We start from the raw sequence: 12991 nt of genomic DNA, 5'->3' as shown, positions 1-12991 counted from the left end.
ATGAACATGCTAATTCTGGTCACAGGGTACTGCACAATGGCAGAGATAGTTGACTGCCTTCTCCCTGAAAGATTGTAAAAGTTGTATGTTTTTTTTTCTAACAACTGCCATAATGGCTTACATTTTTTGAAACAGACATATTATGCAAACATTTCTATTTCCCATTGCAGTGCCTTCTCTGTCTCATCCAACTGCTCACTGTGTGTTTTACTACCTCAGTAACAGTCACCTTCAGGGAGCAAATTTTTTCCATCTTGCAAGAACTGACTTGCTGAAATAGGCATGTCAATGAATCACGGAAAGCTGGAGAGGGGTGATCTGAGTGATTTGATCGCTAATCCAAGGCCTTCCCAATGCATATCAGGCCAAAAAAAAAGAAACAGAACAGAACAGGGAAGTTAACATATTTGCTTAAGATGCCACAGTTATTTTGTGACAGAGCTAAAGCTGGAATTCAATTTCCCAAGACCTAGACTTGGGTACTTCACGTATTATCTTTTGTCCTAATGGTGATCATTCACAAATGATATATTTATATGTAAGAGTAGATACACATAAGTATCACTTGATGAAATATATTTGCTAAACTAGGTAACTAAAATGCCTCATATCTGGTAAACTAGCATGTTTAGACAATAATTGTACTGTAGATATGTTCTATGAACAAAGCCAGTTCCCTATAAATAGATAAGAGCAGCAGTGTTATATATCATACCCTGTTCTGTTGTGCTAGTGGTGGTGGTGGTTTGGGGCGGTGCTTTTTGAGAACAGCCCAGTCTAAAAATAATCTACTAAGATTTTTTAAATGACCCATTACATGCTGTTTGAGATAAGAGCAAAATATGTATTTTCTGATTACTCCCCTAAAAAAAATTCTAAGTTCAAGAAACATGATGACATTTAGTCAGATGCTTAGATTCAAAGTTGATTAAATGGTTCCAGAACTTTGTCTTAGAGAAGGGAGGTTATGTAAGTAAGAATAATTATTGATGTCTTTCCTCTTGCCCAAAAGAAGCAAGTACCCTTGGACTCTTACTAGAAAGAAAAGTCTATGGATGGTGATATCTCATTTTCCCTGCCTAGTGATTGATAACATCTATCAGAGAGAATATTTTCATCCTCAGTTATCACTGCATAAATTTGTATTACATGGTTTCCTGCTGATATCTTTAGTCAGGAAGAAATTGTGACCAGCAAACTAACGAAACAGACAGAACCAACTCCATTTAGATGACAATCCCTGTTCTTACAACACTCTCTATGGTCCTATGCCTGCTCTTCACTGAAAGCCTGATAGTTAATTCACTGTCCTTAGCAGCATTCCACAATTAGTTAAGGCACAGTCCTTAGCAGCCTCAGTACATCCTAAGGCCTTCACTTAAAGTTCTGCTTAGGATGGGAAAACACAAGTAAAACAGATATACTCAGCCTCCTAAAGTGTTGTAACATTAGGGAGTCAGTATTTTCTTGTGTTTCCATAGCCAAGACAACTAAAAAATTAAAATGACTTGGAAGACGTAAGCCCTACGTTCACCTCCCCCCTCTCCTACTTCTTCTTTCGTGAACCACACTCTATGGTATAGTTAATTGACCAAATATCTTATTTTGGGGCACATTCAGCCTGAGCCTGTGGTTATCCCTCCTTATTGAAACACAGTTTTTGAGAGTAAGGGTAATTTGAAACAAGCTACGAAGGGAAACTTGTTCCTGAAATGCTCCCTTCGAGGCACACGGGTGGTCAGAGTATTATTTCAATGTCTTCTTCATTAACCATACAGGTCAGATATTTGAATCTCCAATTAATTAGTTTCTCTAGTAGCTTGTGTGAGATAAATGAATGATCTTCATCCAGTTCACTTAGATAAAACCCATCATGAGAGCTGGCACATTTTTGGCATTTGTCAGTAAAGCAGGGAGAAAGTAAATGATCCACGTGGACGAAATGGGAATCCAGTGAGGGCCACTGGACGAAAAGTGTAAAATGGTCTCCATCTACTGCAGAACAGAGTGCCTGAGTGTCCGCCAACATGACTTGCAAGAGAAAGTGAACCTAAAATGTCACAAATCTCCTCAACTGTGGTATAAACCTCTTCACACTCATTTATTTAGCTATTCATGATGTTCAAAGTCTATGAATGTCAGTTTACACTGGAGTATTATTAAACACTACTAGTAATAGAAATAACAATATTTAGAAGTTTTAAGCAAACAGTGACTCCAGGAAACAAAAATAATTTCCAACCATATTTATTTTATCCTAAAAGGATATATAAAAGTATTCTATTTTAAGATTATGTTTAGACTACCTTTCCGTCATCTAAAATACTTTTGAATTTTTCTCATGAAAGTTCTAAAACTGCTCAACGTAGTCTTTAAAAAAAAATGGAAAGGGTTAACTACTTAAATCATAAATTTTCATACAAATACACTTACATATGACAGATGTTCACACAGAAAGTTGAGACCATATTAAACATTTTTGATGCATTTGTTTTATATGGGGACTAGCTGTATAAAAGCAGAGGAGATGATGAAACTCCAGCCAACTGACAGGCAGGAAAACACTAATCCATGTAAATTTCTAAGTAAAGTGATATTTTCCTCCAATTTTTTGTTAATGTCTTCATTGGATGCATAAAGATAAGTCAAGCACATGACTGCCATTAATTCCTTTTAAGGAGTTCAAGGGATTTGGAAAGTGAGAAAACTCAAAAACGTTTCTGATAAGTTTTATTTTATTGTACCTTTTTAATATACCTTCTATATGATGGCACTGATTCTAAACTAGGTAAATAAATGGAGATTAAAATTTTTAAAGCAGATGAACAAATGAGCCAGATTTGGCTTCAAATATGAACACCTGAAAAATGACTACAATTTTCAGACAAGCTGAGGTGAACTATGTATGTATATTCAGAAATATGTATACTTTCCATAGTGCATATTATAGCACATATAAACATAGTCTCTAAGATTCCTGCCAGTTCTAAAATCTAATTTCTAACTCCTATTCTTTTTTTTTCCCTAATGTCTTATTCTTGCCTATTAGACCATTCCTTCCTTTCCCTTTTCAAATATTTTAAATATATTTTGAAACCCATTCATACAGTTCAATTACCTGTGGATCAGAGACTATGATTTCCACCCTTGATTGTTGGGCTTATTGTCGCTCGCTGGTGGTAGCTGATTTGATTGCTTTAGAACTGGTGTTCATTAGCCCATCTGGGTATGAACAACCTTCTCTAGGGTTGTGTATCTGGATTATCGGAATGTCTCTGTGGGGTGAGTGCTATTATGGGTGTCTGTTGCACACTCTATGGGACTCACTGTTTCTGACCAGCTTTTATGTTAAACTATTTGTTCCTGAGTACTGCACAGTAGGAATAGTGCTGGAAATCTCACTTGCATGCAGAAAGCTGATCTAGTCTCTGTTACTCTCAACTTATTTCATATATGTATGTATCTTGCTGGAGTGTTAAAACTCCAGCACTAAAGCATAAGGTCCATTTTGTTATTATCTTGGGTTATTACAATTGTCTTTTCTCTAGGAAATCCCTCCCTTGTTTTTAGCAACTGGAAATTTCAATTTCTTGTTTGCAAGCCTAATTATGCTTTTAATTTTATTTTCAGATACTTTGTCAACATTTCTATGTGTTGGTCAGGGAATGGGGAACTTCCTGCACCAACCTAGCTTGTCATAACAGCCAGAAATGTAGCTCAAATCTGACTTGTCTGTTTTAAAGCAGCATCTGTTACATGCATTTAAAAGATATACATCCAGTTGTCAACACTTTCCCTGCAACTTAATAAGGTGTTTATATTATTTCAAACATAATTAAGGATATATATGTAAATAATCTCATTTTCTCAGCCTCTTGAATTGCTTCTTTGTGTGTGTGTGTGTGTGTGTGTGTGTGTGTGTGTGTGTGTGTGTGTGTTTAGTTTCAAAACCACCAGGTAAATTTGGCCTACATTACTAATTACTGCTGGCCTCCAAATAAATAAGTTCTTGACAATATCAATAGGGCTTACCTCCTTGAAAGAAACCAAGATGTTTATAAAATCAAACTTTTTTATTTTAAAAAAGATATAAAGTAAAACCATCCCTCCACGGGGGTAAAAAAAATGAAACAGTAGAGAAATGTACTTAATCTACACAAGTTCCTCTATGATTCTGATTGTTTCCTTTCCAATTTCCTTCATGTTAGGAAAGTCTATTCTCCTAAATTTTGGAATAGAGCAAAATACAACAAAACAAAACAAATGAGTTGTGTCAGGGAGAGAAAGAGATAAAGGCACAGAATAGTTAATCTGGAAATGTCAACTGTAAGGTGCCTAATTGGGAATGTTCGTAACTCTACACAGAAGCCTGAATTAGAGACATACAACACAGTCTTCATCACTAGCTTTATTCTCCAGTACTCTCATTGTAAAGGAAGTCTACAAACTGAACACACTGTACTGGAGATCTGGCAACTTACCCTGTGCCTTTGTCAAATTGTGTAAGCAACATTGTTGGAGACAAAGAAAGGGATTTGTCAGCCCAGTTATTTAGATCAATACATGTTGGTTTAAGAAAGATAACAGACAAATAAAAAACGTATTTTTTTTTTCACATAAGACAGGCGCATTTCTTATACTTGGTTCTGACCAATTGCTTAAGCAAAGTTCATCTTTAGGCTAAGGTTCTTTCTTTAATTCTGCAAATATCAATGTCAGCTGTGGTAGTTGTAAAAATCGTAGCTGCTGAATACAGTATGAAAAATCCATGCATGAGTAATGCCAACATATAAAAGAGTACCATATCCTGTTTCCTTTCTAGATGCTCTGCCAAAAAATCAAAATGGTATCTGGCATTTGAAGTCAATGCTTTTTTCAGCTTTTTTACCTCTGATATTCCCCCTGAACTCTAGTTCTGTGAAGACCCATAACTAGAGAAGGTATCCACTGTCTAATTAAAGTTCAAGTCTTGCAAACATTTAACTGAGTTTCCCATTTAAGCACCATCACAATGCTAGTCTTTTCAATGATGCTACAAAAGAGATACAGAATTGTAACAATGACACAAACGACAACCTTCACTTGAGCACTTACCCCGCAAAACTGTGAGTCTGGTGGATACACTTATTTCTCCCACATTATTTGAGGCCACACATTCATAAATGGCCTCATCCCTCGGAGTCCGTAAGGGTTGTATTCTGAGAACTGATCCAGACCCATCGTCAAACTCTATTACCTATTAGAGGAAACAATAGCTGTCACAGGTGTTGTTACAATTGTCTACCTCTCAGCTAAAGTTCTCAGTGCAGTGCTGGATCCGCCATTAGGATCATAATAAACTAGGCATCATTCTGAAACTGAATTTTGATATAGTGGTGAAAAAATATTTGGTCTAATTTAGTGAATCTTCTACTGAACAAGGAGAAAGATATGCAACTACATATGCAAAACATGGAGATATCTAGCCCCTACTAAAAACTACCAGGGTTTATTCTTTAAAATATTTCAGTATGTTCATCTAGGGCAATTTGACTCTATTAATTTTGCAAGAGGCTTGCAGCTATAATGGATAAACTTCTTAAATTATTCTTTCTCTCACAGCACATATACGAATGTGGATTCATTCAATAATGGGACTGTAAGGTGAAGAATTAATGCACGCCACCACAGATAGCTCTGCTAGTTTAAACTGTCTCATCCTGAACAGTATAGATGGGCAAACCATGAAAAGAAATTGCATAAATCTAGTACTTAGGTAGCCAACGAGACAGCTTTCACAACCCAAAAGCCTGATGGTGTGCATTAATTTTGCTATAAATCATTCCAGTATTTGTTCTAGCTTAGCATTTTCTGCATTTTTAGAGCATTCTTGCTGTAAAATGGAGGCTTGCTTCGCCAGGCAGAAAATTAATGTCCTAAACACTAAGCCTGAATTCACCATCATTAGGAACTCTTCTTGGAAACAGTTTAGTGACATTGATAATCTTAGGTACTTGTTAGCTAATTCAAGTACCACTTAAAAAAAAAAAAGATGATGATATTAACAAATACGTATACAATATTATGGAGTCCTCTGTCTTTTCTGTAACTATGCTGCATTCCTTCAGCTGTTCACTGAGAAGTTGTGCCTTTTTTCTCTTGTATTTCACTGTGAATATTCCCATGTGCCTAAATTATGAATAAATTGAGATTGCCTCATATATATATTTATGGGATGCTTAATTCCAGATTTTGTGTGTGCATGTGTATATTAACACAGAGAGGAAGGACATTCATATTTTCAAAATATGTCCACTTCAATCTTTGTGCATTCCATTTTTGTTCAAAATTCACAAAAATATTCAAAATGGCCCATTTCTCAATGCACTACAGTTTATTTTCAACTCTATGAAGCATACACCTTAAAATAAATCTACTATGCATCTTAGGAAAGAAAAGTTTCATAGTTTCATATTGGAAGCTTTGTTAAGCATTCCATAATTTTAAAAAAGTTATTTATGATCATTTTATGATTTAGTGTAGGAAAAGGTTAAAGCAACTATAAACCCAATTTAAATGTTGACTAATTTATTAATAAATGTCATTGTATGTTTACATTTGTGAACTATTTCCTAGATTTAGATCTATCCTCTTACAACATACAATATACCACACATTACAAGCCAGTGATGTAATTTCCAGTTTGAAAATATCCAGTATTGATTTCATGCCTGCCATGGACCAGACACCATACTTAGCACTGGGGATAGAAGAGGGAGCAAAAACAGTCAACATGTACTGCTCTCATGGGCCATACAGACTAGTAATAACATATATATTATTTAACAATATATTATTTAATAATATATATTTAACTATATTATTAAATAATATATATTTAAATATATATTTAAATATATATTATTTAATAATATATAATTAAATAATATATATTTAAATATATATTATTAAATATATATTATTTAATAATATATAATTAAATAATATATATTTAATAATATTATATATTTAATATATATTTAATAATATAATATATTTAAATATATATTATTAAATATATATTATTTAATAATATATAATTAAATAATATATATTTAAATATATATTATTAAATATATATTATTTAATAATATATAATTAAATATATATTATATATATATTAGTGTTAAATATAGTAAAGATTTTCAACCCAGGACTTGATACAGTTTGATGAAGCTGCTTTGGGTAAAAATAATTCATTTACCCCAGAGGTGTTTATATGACTCTCATGGGGAATTAGGCATTGAGCAGAGATCATGCTGTGAAATATTTAGTAGTATAATTTCACTTTTGTTACATGATTTTGTCAGGAGCCATTGTCATTAGAAAGCGTGATGTCAAACTTCTCTTTGACAAAAAATTAACTTCATTTAAATTTTTTTAATGTGCAGCAAAGATGCATATATACATCATTTTCTACATGACACAGGAAACATTTTCCAAATATTAAAGATATTTTTGTATTTAAATAAATTATATTTCAATAATAATCAAGTATTTGATTTTCAGACATAATTTTAAACTTCTCACTTGTAAACTACAACCCAATTTCCAATGGCAAATTTCTAATTTCACCATTGTAATTAATTAGGTTCTCTATACATTTGAACCCCTGATCACCCTGTGAGTTCCTATGAAAATAAGTAAAATAAAATTGTTCTGAATTTGTAGTTGCTATATTTCTTTTAACTAGAAATTGCCTTTAATCTGCCAAACTGTAAATTAGGTCATGAAGGAGATTAGAAACTCAGGTAAAAGGGAGGTGAGTTTCACAATTTCAGGCAGTTTGGGGGTATTGGTAGCCCCTAAAAGTAAAGCTATCCTTCTCACGTCTTAAATTATGGGCATGCTATTGTGTGCCCATAATCTGTGTAGCTTTCTGTATATCTTATTGCCTATATTTCTCCTCCAGAATGAGCAAATTTCTAAACCATAAGCCTTCTCACAAACACTCAAAAAAAGAATCTTTGATTTATGTTTCACCATCTTTGCTGCACTGAGCTCTCCTGAATAAAGAAAACCAACTTCTTCGATAGGTTTCTCTGCAATATCAACCTGTTTGCGTGTGTTTCTTTCAGAATAGTACTTTAAAACACTGAAACAAATTTCTCATTCTAGTTCACACTACTTGTAAAACACAGGTGTGAGGGGCAGTGGACCACTTCATTTGCTGCTCAGCATCCATTCCCATTCTTCTTGATAACGAGGATTTAAATTTCCTTTGGGAAAATTCTGCTCTTTCATTCTAAGCCATGCAATTGGATGGGACTGTCCTCATTCCCAGAACAGAGGTAGATTCTGATTGGCTTAAATTAAGTAGGCTACACTGTCCACCTATCCACACAAATTGTCTCAGGGATGCACAAGTAACGTAATAGGAGCCCAATGGGATGAGAGGCTTCTGGAAGAGACAAGCTTTCATACATCCTACAGACGTGGTCCTGTGAGGATGCCGAGCTCCATCTTGCAACCTGGGGATGAAACTGACAGACTAATCCTAGGAATACTATTGAGCCCTGGCACAAGTAGAAACAAAAATCAGCCCTTGAACCCCCAAATTTCCTTTTTTAAAAAGCCATTTAGAGTTACATTTTCCATCACTTGCAATGTAAGGAATACCATATATCAGTGACACCTTTGATCAGAGTAAAGCAAGCAAGTAACGTAGAAACCAAAGACAGAGCAGATACATTCTTCCCCCAGAGAAACAGAACAATGGACCTAATACCTCAAATCTCTGATTGCTGACTTTCTTTCCTTTTTTGTTCCAGACAATTTTAGGTCTTGGGTCTCCCGTAGCTTGGCAGATGAAAGAGGCAACTCCGCCAGAGACCCCTGTCTGATCAACGGGTGTTCGTGTAAACCTTGGAGGTGCTGAAATAAAAAATAAACATCACAGTTAAACTGAAAACTGAAATACAGACTATTATCCTACTACCGCTGCTCTCCCCACCATCCTCAACCACACCGCCATCAAGACATACATTTTTACAATGCACTATGGGATTACAAAATTAGAAAATCATCTTTTACTTTTGAGGGTAGTTTAAAGGGGAAGGAGGTAACTTTCTGGTCAAGTTATCTATTAGTGCTTTTATTGCTGAAATCTGTATTAAGGTAGAGATCCAATAAGATCCGAAAAGCAACATCACACATTAATTTTTATTACCAGTATATAAAAAAATCCAATTTGTCCTCTAACAAAATGAGCTCATCAATCAAAGTGGGTAAAATTTTAGCGCTTGCTTTGATGCCACTATCAGGACACTGCCAGAAAGCAGCATTGCCACTGCTGAGCTATTAAAATTAGTGACATTTAAGAGAAATGCTAGGAAATTTTAAAGAGACAAGAAATATCGCCCTGAATTAGAAGGTTTCGCAAGAAATAGAAATAGGGGAAAATGGTAAAGTGACTCTCTAACCCAGATATTGTAAGCTGTCTTACTTGAAACTTAGCTCCACAATTTGCATAAAAGAAGATGAGTCAAGAAGCCTCCAAAGTCATAGTAAAGCAAAGTATTTTTTTTATACAAAGATGTAGACTTAAAGATTACTAAGGCTAGCAGGATAGACATTGGAAGCTTCTTCAACATCCTCCATCTCCTTTAAATGTTCCTAACATTCTTCCTCCTTCTTTAAAAAACTTACTTATTTTTCATGTTGTATTTCAAGATCTAGATAGCTATCATACAAGAATGATATAAAATGTAAATGAATACTTATGCACAAAGATATTCATCATATCATTTGTTTGGCAAAAGAGTATAAGTAGTTGAAACATTAAACAGTATGGGATTTCTGTCACAGTGAAATAAAATATGGCATGAAGATGGAACATCATACAAGTAGTTAAGTGTTACAAAATCTGTATCATACCACATGAGAAATGCTTATGATGCAATAATAAGCTACAAAAGCATACTACAGAGTTATATGTGGGGATAGCAGATAATGAAAAATGCACACACACACAAAGATTGAACAAAGTAAATAAAACACTAATAATGGTGTTCAGGAGGAGGTATTTTAATTATTTCTCCAACTGCTTTGCATCTTTTTTATACTTCCTGGAGTTTTTACAATTATGTTCTGGCTGAAAATGTTTTAAAGCCCCAAAACATTTTGCTGTTCCTTCTTTTTTTTTTTTTTAATTTCTAATCCCTGTTACAGATTTTCTCTTCTCTCCTACTGTGTTCTACTTACATGTCATTGAAAAGTGGTTTTAAATAACCATAGCTAAAACTGATTTTGAAAACAATCCTTGGATTATAAAAAAGAAAAAAGTCATAACAAAGTTTGTTCTTCTTGGTTCATCACCAGTATCTTCTCTGTATTGATTTCACGTTTCCCACATGGTGTTCCCACTGGCTTGATGGTGTGTTCTGACTCTGTTTGGTTTTCTTGGAGTCAAGAAAGCCGGATTCCTATCTAAGCTCCACTCATACATATATGGATAATCTTGGAGGAAAAAAAAATTCATGTAACTTTACCATTTCTTGGTATGACATATGAAATACATTAATTTACAAAAATTGCAAAACTATGACATATGAAATAAATTAATTTGCAGAAATTGCTTCCAGTTTCAAAGTTTCCTAGCTTTATATATTATTTCCAAAGGAGGGAAGTTCAGGAGAGGCATATTTGCAATGCTGGTCCTGGAGAATGAATTTCCACCTCATCAGCGAATTCAACTTGTTGGTGATCCTGGAACTGGGGGCCTGCTTATGTTCACAAATATTAGGAAAGCAAAACAGCCTCTAACAACCCTGCTAGAGATCACAACCTGTAGCATCTCAGTGCAGCAATACAGACTCGATGATTACTAGGAGCTGTGGGAAGTACTTAATTTTATTTTTTATTTATTTTTATTTCTTTATTTATTTTAGATAGAGTCTCACTCTGTCGCCAGGGTGGAGAGCAGTGGCACAATCTCGACTCACTGCAACCTTCACCACCCAGGTTCAAGCGATTCTCCTGCCTCAGCCTCCCAAATAGCTAGGACTACAGGTGCGTACCACCACGCTCAGCTAATTTTTGTATTTTTAGTAGAGACAGAGTTTGACCATGTTGGCCAGAATGGTCTCGATCTCGTCACCTCGTGATCCACCTGCCTTGGCCTCCCAAAGTGCTGGGATTACAGGCGTGAGCCACCACGCCCGGCCTCAAAATAATTTAAAATTGACTAACAGTGAGAGGATTACAAAACACTGTACATTGATGTCACTTTTCTGGAAACAAATGAAAAATATATTACAAGTTTTTATACTTATCTTTCTGCTGTTTCAAACAATGCAAATTGATAATAACTACTTGCTTGTCAGTAACCAATGGAAAAATTATAATTATGCAATTAAAATTTCTAGGGAATTTCCCTAGAAACACAAAATGGATTGCTGTATTAAATGGTACAATACTGTCATTTTTAGCTACCTTCCTTTTCTTGTCCATAGCCTAAAAACTGTCAACCGGGAAGGAAAATCCATTGTAAGAGCCCAGCTTCCCATTTAAGTTCTGTTCTGAAATTTCTTGCAAGAACATGTGAACACATTGAAGGGCTGTTGCATAAAATGAGTGTGCACTATATTAGAAATTAAAGAAAACTAGAAGTAGGATACCCTTTTCCCTGCATCTGGATATTTTTTAAGGGATACCGTCGCATTTCTTAACCCAAAGAATGAAGAAGAGTTGGCAATTCTGACAATCTGCAAGTAGGCAATGGATGCTTGGGTAAGTGCTTCATCTGTCCTGTTGCCATGTAAGGACCTAAATTAGAAAGCTCATCTGGAAATAACCGGTGGGTGAGGACAAGTCAAATTAAACATAGAAATCTTATTTCTAAATGGAGTGCAGAGAGACAAAATTCCCATACACTTGGAGAATAGGTATGAGTGCCATTTCGATGTTTTCCAGGTATGTGTCTCATTTATCTTTATTTTCTGGTCAGGCATTGAAGTTTTTTGTTTGTTTTTTGAGACAGGGTCTTGGTCTGTCATTCAGGCTTCAGTGCAGTGGCACGATCCAAGCTAACTGCAGCCTCAACCTCCCAGGCTCAGTCAGTCCTCCCACCTTAGCATCCAGAGTGACTGGGAGCACAACCACACACCACCATGCCTGGGTAATGTTTTTATTATTTGTAGACATGGGGTCTCCCTATGTTGTTCAGCATGTCTTGAACTCCAGCGCTCAAGGATCCTCCCGCCTCAGCCTTACAAAGTGCTGGAATTACAAGTGTGAGCCATCACGACACGCAGAGAAGTTTTCGTGTAATACTGACAAGTATAAAAATATGCCACCCAGGAGGCAGAGGTTGCAGTGAGCCGAGATCGCGCCACTGCACTCCAACCTGGGTGACAAGAGTGAAACTCCATCTCAAAAATAAAAAATTTAAAGAAAAGAAAAAGAAATGACCAATGGATGCTACTGTAGGATTTTATTTCTGGAGACCAAGTCAAGTAATGAAATTAACCTATTGAACTGTGGTAAACTTATTAAAATAACCAGTTAGAATCTGTTTTAGGATCTGGAACTATTTTTCTAAATCCTACCACTGTATTGAGGTGATATTCTTAAAAAACAAAAAAACAAAAAAACCGAAAAGCGCCCTTAAATTTATTCTTTGAAAACAAGAAAATAAAATTGATCACACTACAGTTAAATAATTTCAGGGGCTTTTACACAGAAATTTTGTAAAAAAAAAAAAAAATACATATATATGAAAGACATCGGCCTCACTGGCAAGAAAATCATGACTTTCCTATGGGACCCAAAGTCAATTTTTCTAGATTCGCCCACAAGATCCGAACTACAAAAAGGATATATGTCATCATCCTATGATACAAAGTAAGACTCAAGATAATATAGTAAAATCCTTTCACTAAGCATGGGTGGTGCATATATAATCATTTTTGCTGGTCAAACTCTCAGATGGTGTCTGTCAATGCTAGGCAGC

General features: G+C 35.1%; 1 protein-coding gene across 38 annotated transcripts in view; it reads right to left on the bottom strand.

The window, feature by feature from the left end:
* PTPRD (protein tyrosine phosphatase receptor type D) overlaps window positions 1-12991 on the bottom strand; it is a 2309829-nt gene that overhangs the window by 316072 nt on the left and 1980766 nt on the right. For all 38 annotated transcript variants that reach the window (XM_054658683.2, XM_054658684.2, XM_054658676.2 and 35 more), the window contains 2 exons: window positions 8768-8913; window positions 5095-5236 (listed from right to left, as the gene is read on the bottom strand). In XM_054658683.2, the coding sequence (XP_054514658.1) occupies window positions 5095-5236; window positions 8768-8913 (288 nt within the window). The remainder of the gene's footprint in view (window positions 1-5094; window positions 5237-8767; window positions 8914-12991) is intronic.

Source organism: Pan troglodytes, chromosome 11, assembly GCF_028858775.2.
Source record: "Pan troglodytes isolate AG18354 chromosome 11, NHGRI_mPanTro3-v2.0_pri, whole genome shotgun sequence".
Classification (NCBI taxonomy): Eukaryota; Metazoa; Chordata; class Mammalia; order Primates; family Hominidae; genus Pan; species Pan troglodytes.
This window is presented reverse-complemented; position numbering and strand designations above follow the sequence as displayed.